The 18,939-nt window shown below is 43.0% G+C and overlaps 2 protein-coding genes across 5 annotated transcripts in view; one reads left to right on the plus strand and one right to left on the minus strand.

Annotated features, from left to right (window-relative positions):
• Positions 1 to 18,939, plus strand: part of LOC125722600 (uncharacterized) — a 427,015-nt gene that overhangs the window by 20,238 nt on the left and 387,838 nt on the right. The window lies entirely within an intron of this gene.
• Positions 8,280 to 17,656, minus strand: LOC125722586 (uncharacterized). 4 transcript variants are annotated; one of them, XM_048998770.1, is made up of 3 exons: positions 17,350 to 17,656; positions 15,915 to 16,098; positions 8,280 to 10,732 (listed from the first exon to the last, which is right to left on the minus strand). In XM_048998770.1, exons 1-3 carry the CDS (start codon positions 17,459 to 17,461, stop codon positions 10,597 to 10,599), a joined length of 432 nt encoding a protein of 143 aa, XP_048854727.1. In that variant the 5' UTR covers positions 17,462 to 17,656; the 3' UTR covers positions 8,280 to 10,596. The 4 variants fall into 4 exon arrangements, 2 of the variants coding, with proteins under 2 accessions (XP_048854727.1, XP_048854726.1); XR_007386472.1 differs by lacking the exon at positions 8,280 to 10,732 and adding an exon at positions 12,920 to 15,196 and having other exon boundaries at positions 15,234 to 16,098; positions 17,350 to 17,595; XR_007386471.1 differs by lacking the exon at positions 8,280 to 10,732 and adding an exon at positions 12,920 to 14,782 and having other exon boundaries at positions 14,900 to 16,098; positions 17,350 to 17,589.

The following is an 18,939-nucleotide window of genomic DNA, read 5'->3' on the forward strand; positions in this document are numbered from 1 at the left end:
TACCAGTCTATGATGGAGCACCCCAACCTGGGCCACCCATCCAACATGGCAGATTTCTGCCCCCTGGCCCCAGAGACTAGCAGACTAACCTCAGGAAACAGGGAACCAGGGGGACATGGGCCGCTGACTGGATGGGCGGCTCCAGAATGAGGTGAAGCAGAAGGTAGACTCCATAGCAGAGGACCGAGGAATGTAGACCAAAACCAGGGAACCTGAAGTGGCAAGAACACAAACCAGGACAGACATATAAAACCCAAGCAAAGGCATCAGTGGCACAGCCCACCAGCTTGTGAAAGATGGCTACCTGGCATCATGAATCCCTAAATCAAAAACCTTTGTGATGGCAACTTTACCACCCAGGACTGATCCCTCCTAAAGACCTCAAGTTTCAATGCAAGGTTTCCGAAAAGTTTTGAAACATTACTCCATGTGACTGCTGTGGTATTGTTCCAGGCAGGGAAAACAACTTAGGAGAACATTTCCGTGCATGTTGGGTGTTTGTGGTACTGTTGGGCTGAGGGGGTAATTGAGTGACTATTAACCTTTGAAATCCAATTATATTATTTAAACAGGTTAGTAGTTAGACAGTGTGATTTAGATGAGGATAAGGATGTTTTATTGTCATTACAAAATGTGTTCTACATGAAGGGAACAAAATGAGGCACTCAGATCCGGTGTATTAGCAATAATAAAATAAAAATAAAATCGAAAGAACAATACAATGAATAATATGGAAAAAAATTAAAGTAAAATAGAATAAAGACATTAAGATAGATTCCATTAGGAGAATTTAACCATGGATGTAAAGTGAGCAGGTGTGAGTGTAGCAGAGATTACTGAGGTCTGTGTGTAATAAAGTATATGTGACACTGGCTGAGGAAGCAGCAACGTGTGTGTGTGCAAAGTCACAGTAATAACCTGCAGCACTGAGGGATCTATTGCAGCGAAGCCCTGACATGTAACACTGGTGATGAATAGCAGTGTTAGATATAGGTATAGTGAGGTACTTATAATTATAGTAGGTGTAGGATCAAGGTCTGGATTAGATTTAGTTAGAAACATACAGGGCAAATCTAGATAACACATACACACACAGATTACATATAAATATAAATTTAGGGGCAGTGTGTAGCTCGGTGGGCTTTAAGGAAACACAGACTACACATGGAACAGCAATGACTGAGCTGGGGAACGCAGTGAGGGCAGGCATATTTATACACAGCACACTAATCAGCAACAAAACAGGGGTACAGGGTTAGGATGGAGAACTATAATGGGATACAGGAGAATTAGGAGGGTTACAAAGTGCCAGCAGCGCCCTCTGCTGGCATGAGTGGGAGGAGACATGAAAAAATAAGAGATTACAGATCATGACAGGAGCACCAAGCACAGCAACAGTGGGGTCATGCTCAATTATCACACCACATATATGAGAAAACATTATGAAAAACTGTTCCCAAAAATTGTTCAAACATCAGCATGACCGAAACATACGACTGGTTGTATCTAGGCTACACTGGCACTGACAGCAGAGTGTAACAAATTACCAGCTACGACATATATCTGATGATTCAGAAGAAAGACAAATTGAAGAAACAAAGTGGTTAATTGACTATTGTATAATAATCAAATAATTTCATAATCATGTAATACATAATATGTCACGATGGGAAGAGGGACAATCAAAGAGCAGCCTTGTGGGTTTTATTGCTGAACCAAAAGACATGAATAGAACCCAAGAGGAGGAGGAGAGCACAAATAGGAGGGAGGGAGGAAGGAATAAGCAGGAGGAGTTGGGGAGAATCTACTAACACGGGGAGCAGAGAGGGGTCCTCCTCCTTTTTGGGTGAAACTAATTGCTTGTGACATGGTAAGAGGCAACTTCTTTCTTGAGAGAATTTCTTTAAAGGGCAAGACAACCAAAGCTGTAAATCTAACAGGAAAAAATACCCTTTGTAGAATTCTATGTGAAGACCCTCTGGGCCAGGTGCCCTGCCGCTCTGCATTGTTTTCTTTGTATGTACAACTTTGTACTCCATAATTTTAATATTTTATCACGAAGCCTGAAGAGCAATATGAACTATATCATGCTTTAAGTAAATTGTCTCATCCTTTATTAGATTTAAACACAAACACAATCCACAGCAAACTGTACTTACAGCCTTCATCCTGCTCTTCAGTCTCTGACGTGCTGCATCTAAATGGGGACTCGTCAAAAAGCCAAGTGGAGCTGTCATGAATGAAGGCCTTATTGAAGCTTCCCCTGCCTGACAGCAGGTTAGTCTCTCATTTGACTAAAGTATATTTAACTTCTACAGAACTTTGCAGGCTCATCTAGGATGGAGAATTTCTGCTGCTGAGCGCATTTTGACCTTGAGGAGCAACTGGCTCTCATCCAATGCAACAGTGAGTTAGAGGAGCAAGTTAATACGCCTTTTAGGGAGAAGGTGTGTACGCCACTAGCCGGGAGGGGGGAGAATGAAGAGCAGAGAGGTCGAGAGAGCTGGGTGACCGTAGGTTGTAGACGCAGGAAAGGGTGTACACACGTTGCAGAGGCGGCATCACCTGAGGTGACTGTGTCGAACAGGTTTCAGGTTCTTCCAGCTTTAGAGCCGGAACGGACTGGGGAGGCAGGTGGGCCCTTGGGCACTGAGGAGCCCCCTCCCCCCAGGAAGAGGGAGGTTGTGGTAGTGGGGGATTCCATTATTAGGGGAGTAGACAGTTATGTGTGCACGCGTGATAGAGGGTCCCGTACGGTGTCTTGCCTGCCTGGTGCCCAGGTAGGAGACCTTCCAGATCGTGTGGATAAGCTTTTGGCCCCAGCTGGGGTGGATCCAGTTGTCGTGGTGCATGTTGGCACCAACGACATAGGCAAGGGTAGAAGGGCTGTTCTGCAGGATAAATTTATAGAAGTCGCCAATAAGCTTAGAAGCAGAACGTCCACGGTGGTATTCTCCGAAATACTCCCCGTGCCACGTGCAAGTCAGGCTAAGTTAGCTGAGATAAGGAAATTAAATGCGTGGCTAAAAGGATGGTGTAGGAAAGAGGGGTTTAGGTTTATGGGGCATTGGAGGACCTTCTGGAACAGGTGGGACCTGTTCAAGCCGGATGGGTTGCACCTGAACCAGAGGGGAACCAGTGTATTGGGGAGGCGTATGTGTAGAGTAGTTGAGGAATGTTTAAACTAGGGACTGGGGGGGCAGGGAGGTTAGTTAACTATGTCAGTGGGGGGAAACGGAAAGCCCCAAATAATCATATTGTAAGTGGGCACCGTAATAGGCCTACCCTTTGTTGTCTGTATTTAAACGCCAGAAGTATTAGGAATAAAATTCATGATTTAGAGGCTTTTATCTCATCGGACTCTTATGATATTATAGGAATAACTGAAACGTGGTTGAGTGAAAAGGATGGACAAGAATATAATACGGATGGTTACACGTTGTTCCGTAAGGATCGTATAGGAAAAAAGGGAGGTGGTGTTGCAGTATATGTAAAGGAAAACTTGCAGGCAAGGGAACTTACTGATATAAATAAAACTACGGAAGCAATATGGGTAAAATTAGATGCTAAAAACTCAAATAGCCTAATTGTCGGTGTTTGTTACAGAACACCTAATATAGCTGCTGAGGAAAGCAGATTGTTATACAGTGATATTAGGACTATGAGCAATAAAAATGATGTGGTAGTTATGGGTGATTTTAATCTACCAGGAATGCAGTGGGACATTGTCACTGGCTCTTCAGAAAATGAACTGGAGATGGTGGAATTAGTACAGGATTGTTTTTTTACTCAGTTTGTTAACACCCCTACCAGGGGAGATGCCATTCTTGATCTTGTTCTCTCTAATAACCAGGACAGGATTGGTAAATTAGACGTTTTAGAACCACTTGACAGTAGCGATCATAACATGGTCAAATTTGAGGTTAAGTTTAGTGTTCGAAGAGCTAAGTCCAAATCAAAAATATATAATGTTAGGAAGGCTGACTTTAAGTGTATGAGACTAAAACTAGAAACTGTGAACTGGATGGAGTTAAATAACAAAACTGTTGAAGAGGCCTGGGAATTTTTTAAAAGCACATTATTGCAAGTGCAAGAGGACTTCATACCTGTTTCCAGCAAGAATAAATCTAGGAAATTGAAACCTAGGTGGTTTACTAGGGAAATAAAGTATAAAGTAAGGAGGAAAAGGGCTTTGATCCAGCAATGGAAAATAACTGATGATGACAGAATTAAGCAGGAATATCTAAGTCTACAGGCTGAGTTAAAAAATGATATTAGACGAGCTAAAAGAAATGTCGAAAGGATGGTTGCATTGGAAGCTAAGGATGACGTTAAAAGTTTCTTCCAGTATTTTAACTCTAAAAGAGCTCTAAAACCTGAAATTACTAATCTGCAGGATAGTAAGGGTCTTATAATAGTAAACGACATTGATATAGTAAATTAGTTCAATGATAGTTTTGCACGGGTATTCACTGTTGAGGACCTTAGTAATTTACCAGTTATTACCTATCCAGCATTGTCTATAGCTAATATATATATAACTGAAGCAGATGTTTTGCAAAGCCTAGCTAAGCTCAAAATAAATAAATCACAGGGCCCTGATGGCATCTTACCTATAGTGTTAAAAGAGATGAGGGATATTATTTGCCGACCCTTAACTTTACTGTTTCAAAAATCCTTATCTGAAGGTGTGGTACCTTCTGATTGGAAGCACGCCTTCATAACGCCTATTTTCAAAAAGGGGATAGAAGTAATTTGTCTAACTATAGGCCAATCAGTCTAACTTGTATAACTGGTAAAGTTATGGAGGCTATAATCAAAGAGAAAATGGTAGATTACCTGGACTCCAATAACATTTTGCGGGATAGCCAGCATGGATTTAGGAGAGGTAGATCCTGTTTAACAAATCTGTTGGAGTTTTTTGAGGAAGCTACTCAGGAAGTTGACGATAAGAAGGCCTATGATGTCATCTACTTAGATTTCCAAAAGGCTTTTGATGTTGTCCCCCACAAGAGGCTCCTACTTAAACTCAAAGCGACAGGTATTTTAGGTACCGTAGTGACCTGGATTGATAACTGGTTAACAGATAGGAAACAGCGAGTAGTTATAAGAGGCACAATGTCACAGTGGGCTTGCGTTCATAGTGGGGTACCGCAGGGTTCGATTTTAGGACCACTATTGTTCCTAATTTACATAAATGATATGGATACCAATATATACAGTAAACTGGTGAAATTTGCAGATGACACCAAGGTGGGTGGTGTAGCAGATACTGAATTAGTGGCTCAGCAGCTACAGCGGGATCTTGATTTAATTAGTGACTGGGCCGATACCTGGCAGATGAAATTTAACATCGATAAATGTAAGGTACTCCATCTAGGGAGCAGAAATATAAAGTACAGGTATTTCATGGGTGTCACTGAAATAAAGGTAGCTGATCATGAGAAAGACCTTGGTGTGTATGTTGATGCTTCCATGTCCCATTCTCGCCAGTGTGGGGAAGCAATAAAAAAGGCCAATAGGATGTTGGGGTATATCTCCAGGTGTGTGGAGTTTAAGTCAAGGGAGGTAATGCTAAGATTATACAATTCCTTGGTGAGACCTCACCTAGAATATTGTGTGCAGGTTTGGTCACCATATCTTAAAAAGGACATTGTGGCCTTAGAAAAGGTGCAGCGTAGGGCCACAAAAATGATTCCTGGTCTTAGAGGAATGTCATACGAGGAACGGTTACTTGAGCTAAATCTGTTCAGTCTCAAGCAAAGGAGACTGAGGGGGGACATGATCCAGGTATATAAGATTCTAACAGGTTTGGATGCTGTTCAACCAAATAGTTACTTCAGCATTAGTTTAAATACACGAACTCGTGGCCATAGGTGGAAATTAGCGGGAGAACATTTCAAGCTGGATTTAAGGAAGCACTTCTTTACACAGCGTGTAGTCAGAGTATGGAATAGCCTTCCTGATAATTTAGTGCAAGCTGAATCCTTGGGTTCCTTTAAATCAGAGCTAGATAAGATTTTAACGACTCTGAGCTATTAGTTTAGTTCTCCCCAAGCGAGCTTGATGGGCCGAATGGCCTCCTCTCGTTTGTATAGTTCTTATGTTCTTATAAGAAGAAATTCTCAGAGGGAGATACGAGTCCTAGGTGCCTGCTGGGTACATATTGAAGACAGAGTTAGGACCGACTCCAATAATTCTGCACTGTCTCCCAGATTAGGGGAAAAATTGTATTTTACTGAATATTTCATTTATGGAATTTTACCTTAGACTTGGTCAGCAGACATGTGGATAGATTTCAGAACTACAGACGGTCTGTGGGTTGGGGGGGACAGGCAGGTTGGCCGGTGGGGGGCACGCGGAATGCTCCTGGGGGTGTGGTGGGTGTGCTTATATGATTTACAGGAGCCGAGGCTAACAAAGGCACTAAACTGCACAAACAGCCTCCTGTACGAAGTTTTACATGAAAAGGGGCCATGGGCTTGTTGGCGCCATGTTTCTTAGCAGACTGACTAATACAGCCAACTGGACCCGTCTACCTCTTCAAAAACATCCATGCAGAGTTTCCTGCCTGTTTCTGACAGCTTTCACTGTTATTCTTTTGCTCCAGTCCTTTGCACTTTTCCAGGTTTTAGTATCTTGACCTTTACAATCTGGAGGATTGCTACCCTCCAACTAGCTGTTTTGGGTCAAAATGGCCCCATCTGTGTTAATTTGCATCATTAATTACAGCATAAATCAATACATTCCAGATGAATTTTAAGGTAATTTCAACAAAAGCCTGTAATATCATTTTCGACCACCATGTGACGCCACAAGCCATTGGAAAACCACTAAGCTGTCAATAAGAGATTTGGCAGAACTGGAAATATGATGTTAAATGTATCACAGTGCAATAGTTTTAAAAATAAATCAATGACTTTGCACGACTATTTTATGTGTTTTGTCAAATAAAAAACCTGAAGTATTTGAACTTGAACTGATACTGAGCAAAATATTACCTCTTACTTATATGAAGGTTCGCATTATCTATGATACTGGTGCCAAACCTGAGGATGATCTGAGGTGCTGCTCAGTAAGAGACATGGAGCGATACACCTGAAGAAGCAGCAGATCTCGTATTGCAGGAATTGGAAAGCAGTAGTACAGAAAGGGACAGTACTGAAGTAGGTGTGAGACCTCTGTTGAGGTTTCGGAAGTGGAATTTGCAGAGGAAGAGACTGATATTACTAAAGATGTGCAGATGTGCTGGTAGTCAAAAGCACTGGACGGACATGGTCCAGGCAGGATTACAGCACAGTACTCAATGAAAACCTCTCTGCGGCCAACCAGGCTCTGCATTCGGCAAGCCAAAGATATCCTGTCCAACTTTTTATTCCAAGATCAATGGAAAAATCAACATTAGCAACCTGGAGGTAAGAAGGAAATTCGTCAAGGACTAGAAAGAAATAACAGCAAGGGAGTTTAGGGCATATATGGGGCTTTTAATATTGGCTGAGGTTTTCAAATCCAATTAAGAATCAATCAAAAGTTTATGAAGTGCGAAAATGAGACCGGTGATTTTTCTAGCTACGATGCCCAAACAAAGCTTTTGTGACGTGTTGCTGGTTATCTGCTCTGACGATCGTCAGTCCAGAGCACTCAGGAAATCCAGCGACAAGATGGCGGCGATCTGCAAAGTATGAGAGCTCTGGGCAAACATCATTCCCCTGATGCATATCACCATTGTCACACCTGCTTCTGTTCATGGGTAACTAATATCTTCTTTATTACTGCTTCACATCGATCTACATTGTCACAACAGTTTATAGTTTTTAATTACCAAAAAAAATCATATTTTTCCGAACATGTTGCCAATACGTATGTAGTGAGTATCAATTTCATGTTCGTGTTCAATGAATCATAATGAATCATTTATTTTAGTTACTATATTTACTCACGATTTGTACCTGAGTAGTGACTGTGTTATTAAGTCAGTAATGAATAATATTGTAAAGTGCTATGAAAAATGTCTAACGTTTATATCTGATTCCTGTACTTGGCATCGGATAAGTATTCTCTCCGTCTGCTGTTGCAGTCTGCTGCCCATTTTGACAGCATATGCTCCGAAAACTGGGCAGATATGGAATTAAATTTTGGGCAGCCTGCGACTCCAAATTGAATTACTCCAGGAGAATCGAAGTGTATATCGGGAAGTCTTCTTTTGGGGGGGGGGACCCTCCTAGGCCCCTTTCCAGATGAACCTGAACTCTGCCGAATCACAGGACTAGAGGGTCTGGGAGGGCCAGCAGGGCAGGAGGACATGAGGGGTTGGCGGGCGATGAGAGAACCGCAGAACAGTAGAGCAGCAAGGAGACAACAGGAGAGGAACATGAAGATGACAAGGGACATACAGGGCAAGAACAGAGACTGGCAAACCCTCTCTGGGAGACAGACATTCTGCCTGCCGCTTTCTTGGGCTCCTGTTGATACTGGTGACCAGAAACTGGGACCAGAGTAACCAGAGTCTGGGATGAAGGAGGGACCCACGTATCAGGACCCAGGGCACTCTAGCAGGACATCCTCTGGATCCATCTTCTCTGGGCTGGTGGCAGCCTGCAGGCATGTGCCGGTGGGACATCAGGATAGAAAGTGGGCACCAGCAGGCCGTCAGGAGATGAGGTGGGCACCGGCTGGACGTCTGGGGACATTGACGTGGGTGCTGGCCAGGCATCAGGGGACAGAGAGGTGGACGCTGGCCGGACATTATGGAGCAGTGTGGCAGGTGTCGGCTGGTTACCAGGGAACCGTGTCAGATTCTATGAGAAGCCTAGAGGCAACCAAGGCCTCACCTGTGTTGGACACTGTGGGTGCGGCCTGAGCGGCCCTCTGGGCCGGGAGCCTTAAGTGCGGATGTAACGACTGCAATGGCTGGCTCTCCTGGGCCAGATGCTGTAGATGCAGTGTCTTTCAATCACGAGTGCGCTTCCCTAACCATTACGTCACCACTGCTCACTACTATGTGTACTATTAAAAGAGGCAGTAGGGTCTTGTCCAGCCAGCTGACAAAACGTTTCCACATTTAATTGGAACGAAGGACAGTAGGAAACATCTGTATTGTGTGCAGACTTCCAATAAAACCAAAGCAAAGTCCGACCTCTACTGTGGTCCAGCACTCTGACAACCATAGAACTAGGAGTGAAGCCTGTTCTTCTGTGCTGGAGAGCTTTGGGGAGCATGTTTTGGTGAACAGGGGGATCACAGTAAATCCCAGAGAAGCATCATGTTGTCAGACTTCAAGTGACAATGAGGACGCACGTTGCCCTACGGCAAACGACATGGAGACGGCGGGCTCCTTTTCTCCAGAGCACCCCACCTCTGCGGGGTTCAGCACACTCACTCCATTCCAGAGGGCCCTGAGGATCTCCGCTATAGCTGTCACACCCTCCACTTGGGAGTCCGGGGAGAGGGCGGCTATGCCATCCGTCAGAGATGGGCCATTCTCTCTGGGCAAAGATGTACTGCGGCCTGAACCAGCGACATTAGGTATGCTGGACACAAGCAGCAGTGATCGGCAGTAGGGACCTGGGGAACCTACTGGGGCTTGTCGAGTTCCGTCAGTCTGTTGGGTGCCAGGATGAACGACTCTGGGAGCAGGTGTTGTCAGACAATAAACTGGGATTTACTGGGATCAAGATGGGAGGCTAGGGAACAAGCAACATGGAGGGCACCACATCAATGGCGAACACAGGGCCAGGAAGCACTTATACAGGAATAACAAGGGAACAGACTGGAAGTAGCTGGGAGTGTTTAACATGAGGGATGGAACGAGACACGAGACCAACGAGCAGCAGGCATGGCTTATTAGAGCCACGTCAGGGAGGTGGCAGGACATGACGTTTGGGGCTATGGTTAGGTTTAGGATTAGGGTTAGGTTCAGAGTAAAGTGTTTGTGGCAGAGAGCGGTCAGTAGTACAAGGACACGACTACACCACCTGGGGAATTTCACCACAGGAAAAATTACTCTAAATTAAGAGCACACAAGTTCATTTACCGAATGGAGCTGGAGACGTGTTTGTACTATTAACAGGTTGTTGAAAATATAAAACAAAGAAACAAGACAAGCGCTTTAGCATCAACAACCTTAAAAAATAAACCAGCAACCAGCCTTTGGCCACCGGCTGACTAAACCCAAGCAAGAGACAGGTGTCCGGGGAAGTTGATCAAAAGGGGGAATAGAGTCCCCTAAACTAACACACACACACACAGACACACACACACAGACACACACACACACACACACGCACACACACACACACACACACACACACACACACGCACACACACACCTGTGCTCCACCACACTGATCCCCACACAAATATACTGCACAAGGTGAAAGTGTGAACACCACCACCCCAGACCAATCAAATCTTAGTCAGCCAGATCAATCGAGGCAGCCACTGCTCAGCCTCCCAGAAAATACCACAATCTAACCAAGAATCTGAGTGTTGAAAACTATGAAGAGTGCAAACAATGAGTAACAGAATACAGGCTGTCCCTCTGTATCAGTCCCAAACAGAAAGAAAGGGCGGCCTAAAGTCTGTTAAGTCGCAGAACTAGGGAATGAAACAGCTCCAAATGCAGGAAAAGGTGCGACGATCCTTAGCGCGTTCCAAGGCTCCCAGCACATCGCCGATGTCCCACCGAGGATCAGGAGCTTCAAGCAGCAGTTGTTGGGCGACATCGGACCGGCTGAGGACAAGACAAGACAGACGGAAAAGAAAAACTGACGTAGGAAACACAGCAGCCACAGTGCAGGTTCAAACTATTATTGTCTGACAAACCTGCTGGAAGAGGCATAAACTGAAGCTGACGAGCAACTGAAACTGTAATCCTGGCAACAACCGTAACTACAATTAAAACACATCAAGTAAAGCAACTGACAAGTAGCTATAGGCCTAGTCACCAGAATAACTTGCAACCACTGGAGCTGCAACACAGACACCAGAGAAACACTGCAATATAAAATATTACCATTAGCCATTTAAATCAAGCAGAGGATTAACGCTAATTAAAACAGCCAAACCTCCCACCAAGACACAGAATAAGTGTGAACCTCAGCCAGCATGCCAGCGTACCACGGCAGACCACTGCGGTGCGGAAGGGGAGTTACCGGACCGGGAAACGCCAATGACGCCTCCACACACTAGGGGTCCCCACACACACTTACCGGAAATAATCAACAAGTCCTACCCGCAAAATTCTACACTACTACAGTTGGATGGCCCTGGGATTTTTATCCAGAACCCCAAGGCTCAATGGAAGTACCGCGAGATTCTTAAACCCTTACCTGAGGGAGGAGGCTTCCAGCATAAGGAGAGGTTCACCAGAATCCCCGGGCTGGATGGAGATCGTTCATCCTTTACCTGGGGAATGAGGCTCCCAACTCGTGGTGACTTACCCAAGCCCTGGTGCTGGATCATCATTCAATGCTTACATGGGGAAAGAGAGACCTTACCCTTGGCCTCCAAGCCTGGAAGTACCCTGAGCTCTAGACCCAAGCTTAACCCTAACCCATAAGCATAGGTTCGCAGCATGAACGGTTCTCACCTGATACCAGAAAACCATACATGTTCTTAATCTGAAAATCAGTTCATCGTTTTCCCAGAAGGTGGCAGCACATCAACACTGCAAGCTTGGCACATCCCTTTGGATACAATGAGCTATCCTTATATTTTGAAATTTTTTAAAACTTATTTAAATCAGTAAAATAAATTGCATCCAAAAAGGATAGAATCATGACTACCCAATACCCCTTAGCACCATGTTAGTGTGAATGGAGTTTTCACTCCAGCCCTGAGGGATTCAGAGCAGACACAAAAGATTGTGAACCCATGTGTAATTTACAGTGAAAGGTGACTGAACACAACGCACAGCCTGTTATGACTCCACTGTTCACCATGGTTCAGCACCATCTATATTTCTATTATTTTTAAGGTATTTTACTTGTGGTTTTACACTTAACATGGTATCGACAGGCTTGCTCCAAAGAGATCTCATTGTATTTACACAGTGACAGTAACGCTGCCTTATCTTGCGAGAGGAAGCAGCATATGGGTGCGCTGCTAACATTAGCATTAGCAAACCTAGCTGCCTAGCAGTGTTGGTAGTAACTCATCAGTGTAATTCCACTACTTTTGTTTGCACCATGTATTTCAACATCGACGCGATGTTACTGTGATCACTATGCAACCTTTAGCCCACTGTTATTTTCCTTGATTATGTAATTATACAGGGCAGGTCAGGCAGAGGGAGCAGACACTGATGCAGCACATTGATGACCAACCACACGTCCAAACTGCTGGCGATCCTGGCCGGCGACCCCCCAGGCAGACACACGGTCGAATCCCACCCTTATTATAATTACTTTTATATGCAGTAATTGGTAATTAGCAATTTTCAGTAGCTTGCACAAGGCTGCTGACTAGCAACGTTATTCGTTGGCTGAATCCGAAATAGCTGTAGTGCTACGATGCTGGATTGTTACAGGGACAGTGATAAATGCAGACCCCTTTATTCTGATTGCGTTAAAAATCAAATGTTTTTACTCAGATTTCATCCATTTGGTGGTGTGCTCTCTATAATGTGCCATGTTTTTCTAAAAGAAGATTTTTTAAAAAAAGAATGGCAAAATAGAGCAGCGCATTGAATTGTAATGCCTGTATCTTGAAACGTAGCGTGTTGTCAGACTCTCCGATACACAGCTCTATGGTCCATACAGAGGAGATGAGGAACATGCAGTCTGCTAAGTCACGTGGTTACCTTTCGTTAGGTGGCTACGTTTACATGCCTTAACGCAATTAAGATGTTTTCATGTAAACAGATTAATCGGGGAGCTCATTTATAAAGGCTTCGTGTGACTGAAAAAGACGAGAAGCATTCATACATACATTTATAGGAAGATTTTGGGATTTACAAAGAAAAACGTTTTGTGAAAAAGACAAATCTTGTGAACGAGGTTGAGAGATGCTGTTTCGATAGAATCCTGTAGAGGGCACTGTGTATGCTAAATCGAAGGCTCCAGGAATGTATTCGGCATTTATAATCATAAACAATAATAATTGAAATATTTGTGGGCACATGGCAATTGGCTCTGAGATTAAAGTTATTTAAAATGAATTTGTTTAAATTTGTGGGCCGGCATGGTGGTGCAGTGGTTAGCACTGTTGCCTCACACCTCTGGGACCCAGGTTCGAGTCTCCGGTTTGGAAAATGGATGGATGGATGTATGATAGAATGATTAAGCTGTAGCACATTTCAAATAATATTTCATTTGTAACACATTTGTTCTCCAAACTTCTACATTTTTAACCTTTGGCCACAAGATCATCTTCTTCCTGCCAGTATCTTTTCTTTTCCTTTGATCCTCGGTTGTTGGAATCTGCTCTGCTGCTTGGAAGTTCCCTGGGGAGTTAGTGTTGGGGGGGTTCTGGTGGAATGTGACCATCGGCAGCCATGGGCTGGATAGCGCTGTGGTGCTCAGCCTGGCTCTGTGCCCTTCTAGGGGCTCTGTGTCCTTTGTTAGCACAAACATTTTGCACACCTGACATTACCATGCATACAGTATTTCTCGTATTTTACAAAATACAAAAACACTGATCAAAGTCTGTAGAAAAAAACATTTTATTTCATGAACTAAGTCAAATATGAATGATAAAACACAATTAAAATACTTTTTTTGAATACATGCCTCAGAAATTGCACATCCCTGATTGTGCGTTACCTTCATGCTGCCTTGAAATTTTTGATTTCTTCACTGTAGCCCTATGTTATACATCCATCCATCCATCCATTTTCCAAACCGCTTATCCTATTGGGTCGCGGGGGGTCCGGAGCCTATCCCGGAAGCAATGGGCACGAGGCAGGGAACAACCCAGGATGGGGGGCCAGCCCATCGCAGGGCACACTCACACACCAGTCACTCACACATGCACACCTATGGGCAATCCAGCGACGCCAATTAGCCTCAGCATGTTTTTGGACTGTGGGGGGAAACCAGAGTACCCGGAGGAAACCCCACGACAACATGGGGAGAACATGCAAACTCCACACACATGTGACCCAGGCGGAGACTCGAACCCGGGTCCCAGAGGTGTGAGGCAGCAGTGCTAACCACTGCACCACCATGCCGCCCCCCTATGTTATACAATCTAATCTTAACCTTATGTTAACTGATCCTATTTTTATTTCTTAAATATTCCCTCCACCACCCCCCCTCTAAGGAGGACTGCTTTATTTACAATTAATCTAATCCTATGTTATACAATCTTATCTTTACCTTATGTTAACTGATCCTATTTTTATTTCTTAAATATTCCCTCCACCACCCCCCCTCTAAGGAGGACTGCTTTATTTACAATTAATCTAATCCTATGTTATACAATCTTATCTTTACCTTATGTTAACTGATCCTATTTTTATTTCTTAAATATTCCCTCCACCACCCCCCCTCTAAGGAGGACTGCTTTATTTACAATTAATCTAATCCTATGTTATACAATCTTATCTTAACCTTCTGAATTAATCCTATTTTTATTTCTTAAATATTCCCTCCACCACCCCCCCTCTAAGGAGGACTGCTTTATTTATAATTAATCTAATCCTATGTTATACAATCTTATCTTAACCTTCTGAATTAATCCTATTTTTATTTCTTAAATATTCCCTCCACCACCCCCCCTCTGAGGAGGACTGCTTTATTTACAATTAATCTAATCCTATGTTATACAATCTTATCTTAACCTTATGTTAATTAATCCTATTTTTATTTCTTAAATATTCCCTCCACCACCCCCCCTCTAAGGAGGACTGCTTTATTTACAATTAATCTAATCCTATGTTATACAATCTTATCTTAACCTTATCTTAATTAATCCTATTTTTATTTCTTAAATATTCCCTCCACCACCCCCCCTCTAAGGAGGACTGCTTTATTTATAATTAATCTAATCCTATGTTATACAATCTTAAGCTTACCGTAACCTATCCTATCTTAATTTTATTCTATGTTATCTTATCCTATCTTTCTTATCTTATGCTATGCAATCCTATCTTATTCTTATACTATGTTATCTCATATAATCTTATCCTAAACTTATGGTAATTTATCATGTCTTTGTAAAACATAAAATGGCATACAAGTTAAGACTATCTTAACTTGTCCTATCTTTATCTTATTCTATACAATCTTAACCTTATCCTATCTTAAGCTTATCCTATAGTACCTTATGCTATAGAACTACATGGTAACATATCCTAATTTTATCTTATCCTAAGTACGTATGACAAGTCTCGTGTAATTATGTGCTGAATCTACAGGGAAATGTAGCTATGTGCATCTGACTGATAGCCCATCTCCACACCCATCTCCTGAGCCCTGGGCATGGTACTTAGCTGCTCCAGTGCATCAATAGGAAAGATGAACTCATCTTCATCAATCCTACGCCTCTTGGTTGAATGAGTACCCTCATTATCCTCATTCTTCCCCTGTTTCGCTAAGTTAATTTCATTTAAATGTCTGTTCCAAAACTCCTGACACCAGTACTCAGTAAAGCACTTGGCGTCATAGGTCATTTTAGAGTACTTTGTTACATAATAGTTATACAACCAATAGAATTTTTCCAGGTGAGATGAGGCGGCTACAGCCTGTGCTGGAGCCTGAAGCAGAGGGGTCAGATGAACCATGCCTGGAGCTGAAAATGGATGTGGAGCTGGGCTTACAGGTGTGACTAAGTGTGGGGATAAAACAGAGGAGCCCATAAAAAGAAATGGGGATGAAACAAAAGGGGAGGGGACTGAAGACGGAAATAAAAATGAAGAGGAGGAGAAGGTTGGTGAGCTGGGCTTAGGCTCTAACCCCTTCTGTTGGTCATACCTCCTTCTTCGCCCTGACCGGCCTCCCGCCGTTTTTCTACGGCGGCCTGTGCCCTGCTGACCCCTGCTGGTTGCCACCGGGATGGCAGCAGATCCAGGAGAGGCAGACGTGGTCAGGGAGCTGGCTGCCGGCGGCCTGGTGCGGCACTTCTTCCGACGGCCAGCATCACTGGAACTGGTTTGTCCTTTGGGATTATAAAGACAGGGGACAGCATATTTAATTTAAATGAAACATTATGTCACTGTACAACAACACTACATCACAACCATCACAGATATCACACTTGGCAGTCGGTATTGCACACTAAGAAAAATTCCCCCGTCTTTATTGGATACAGGAAACACACGCTTGGGAAACTTATGCGCTGGTCTTGACTTGGGCCGTCTGCGTTTCAGCAGGGGAACCTGACCTATAAAAACAAGCCAGTTTGTGCACAGATTCCCTGATATGCAGAACAACAGCGAAAAACAACACTGGAAAGGTTCATGTGCATCAAATATAGCAGCCCACTCAATCCAAATGCTGGCATCAACAACTGGCTATTAAGTCAAATCCTTTACATATCTTACACTTTCCATAAGTTGCATTATTTATTCACTCTCAAGGTACCAAACTAAGATTTATGCTTTTTCTGATTACTACCGCGTTTCCCCGCAAATAAGCCCTAACATGATTTTTCAAGAAGCTCGTAATATAAGCCCTAGTTATTGTCCCATGGATTGTACGGTAACTAGAATGAGATGCGGTTATACTACGAGAAGGCTACATGGACAAGAGGCGCTCATTTAAGGACAGAGTTATTGCTAAACATGAGAGATTGGGGACACTGGTTCTACAGGAAATTGAGTTGCGAGATATTCAGGACGGAATTTGGAACTTGGAGATTTACAATGATGTTCCAGAAGAACATGACATTACGACTATATTTGAATAAACATATGCAGTATACAGCAGAATTTTGTTCATGAATAAATTCACCGTCAAATTGTTTACATGGAAAGATACTGTTAGAAGATGACATAATGTCTGTGTTTGAATAAATGTGGATTTTTGTTCATGAATACCGGTAAATATACTGTAGCATGTTATACTATACGCGTCATTTGGAACAAAAATGAATATAAGACCCTGTCTTATTTTCGGGGAAACGCCGTATATTAGGACATATTCAGCTGTTACTTTACCACTTCATGATGATTTTCTCTGATGTTTAAACACAGCACAGCCACAGATTTTACTGATTTCATTATATAATGTAGTAGACATGCAAAAAGACTCCCGTATATTAAAGCTAAAGGTGAACTACTTTATTATTTAGACATGTACTTCTAAAACAAGATAATAGAACAGAAGATTCAAGAAGACTAGTCAAGCATATTCTGACTTTAACTCTTTAAGTGCTGAGTTAGTCTGGGCATCATTTTGCCATCCTTACCTCGGCCAACTGGACCGGGGATGTATTCCGGGGCGATCCGCACACTGACTGCACCTGTCGGCAGCAGCCAGTCAATCCTCTGGAGATTCACGGTGGTTTTCACGATGGACATCTTTCGCGTCTTCTCTCTTGCTGATAAACTGCAAGTCTGAGCTGCTTTAAATGTTCAAATGAAAACTCTAAACGGAATAAGAATTGTTATGATTCGGTTGCTAAGCTACGGTGGCCGATTGGTGTCAGCGCGCTGCAAAGTCTTCAAACGCTTTAATCAAATGACAAAACATACGATCTACATTTACAAAAGCGCAGAAACGTAGAAGTACCACAAAATTTTAAGCGCTGAAAATCCGCTCACAACACAGTTGTGAAGTTTCTGGGTGACAAAGAAACAAGACGGACCAATTATGGTTTAATTGTATATCGAATGTTTACGAAATGTCGATATCTTATCAAAACAGGATATAGAATGAAACACTACATTATATCAATCAATCATTCGGTCGCCATTAAAGACATAGAATAATATTCCTTCCTTGTTATAAGTAACACGAGAGCTGCGGTCTTGAAGTTGCACAGACTCCCAGAATTCATAGCGATAATTACGCGACCCATTCAATTAGTGGGTTTTTTGATAATTGGGAATGGGGAGGAGCCATTGGGTGCGTTCGACTTGGCTTAGGTCTGACTGCAGCTGACGTGAGGGGGAGTGCCATCTGCCGGCGGCTGCAGGAGTGGAATATAAACTGACAGCAGCCAAACTAGACAGCTTCTACTCCTCCTAGTGCGAGACCTGACTGAGATGGCCGCACTTCCAAAAGGGTGTAGATACATCTATACAAATATCACCTGCATGCACATTACCTCTTCTACAATAACCAACTCCTGATCCAAACTGCTAGCAGTGAAAAGATAGCTGCCAGGAAAAAGATCAAATACATTTATTTCAAGGATTCAAAGTTTTTATTGTCATGCACAGAATACAATGCAATTCTTACTTGAATGCCTTCTTCACAGACTAGACGATTAAACACATAAAGCAGCGCAACATTACAGTAACTAACAATAAATAAACGATTAACTTATGTGTACTATTACAGCATTTATTGAAACTTTACTTCTTTACAGGCTTTTCGGGAGAAATAGCAGATAATGCATCGGAACTTCCAGAGATACAAACGTCATGCGTGTGACTAAAATTGTTCAGCCAATAAGGGCAAAGTTGTGTCACGGAGGCAGGTCCAGTTTGTGCAGCCGGCTGAGAGTTTTTTTTTATTATTTTTGTTATTGAAGCTTTAAATTACAACAGAAGTAATAGCTGACCAGTGACCATTAAGATTAACAAAACAAACAAGAACATTTACGAGACATTTACAAAATAAGCCAGGGGCACATAGTAGCGACATTTACAGTTACGCCGGCTGAAAGGTGCTGCACGATCTTTCTTGCTCTCTGCACGTGCTGCACGATCTGTCACGATCGTCTTGTAGGTTTTTGTACCATGTGACTTGGTGACGTTAGGTGACATTTTGCAGGGCCGGCTTTATGTCGGACAAAAGAAATCTAACCATGATGCAGTAATTCTAGAGGCAG

This window comes from Brienomyrus brachyistius, unplaced genomic scaffold, assembly GCF_023856365.1.
Source record: "Brienomyrus brachyistius isolate T26 unplaced genomic scaffold, BBRACH_0.4 scaffold40, whole genome shotgun sequence".
In the NCBI taxonomy this organism is placed as follows: domain Eukaryota; kingdom Metazoa; phylum Chordata; class Actinopteri; order Osteoglossiformes; family Mormyridae; genus Brienomyrus; species Brienomyrus brachyistius.

What these genes read in the sequence shown, in the direction of transcription:
- LOC125722586 (XM_048998769.1), bottom strand. Translation starts at nt 17,461, where the DNA reads ATGTCCATCGTGAAAACCACCGTGAATCTCCAGAGGATTGACTGGCTG. An exon ending in CCCCGGTCCAGTTGGCCGAG is followed by an intron (nt 16,099 to 17,349) that starts GTAAGGATGGCA and finishes ATAATCCCAAAG; the next exon opens with GACAAACCAGTTCCAGTGAT.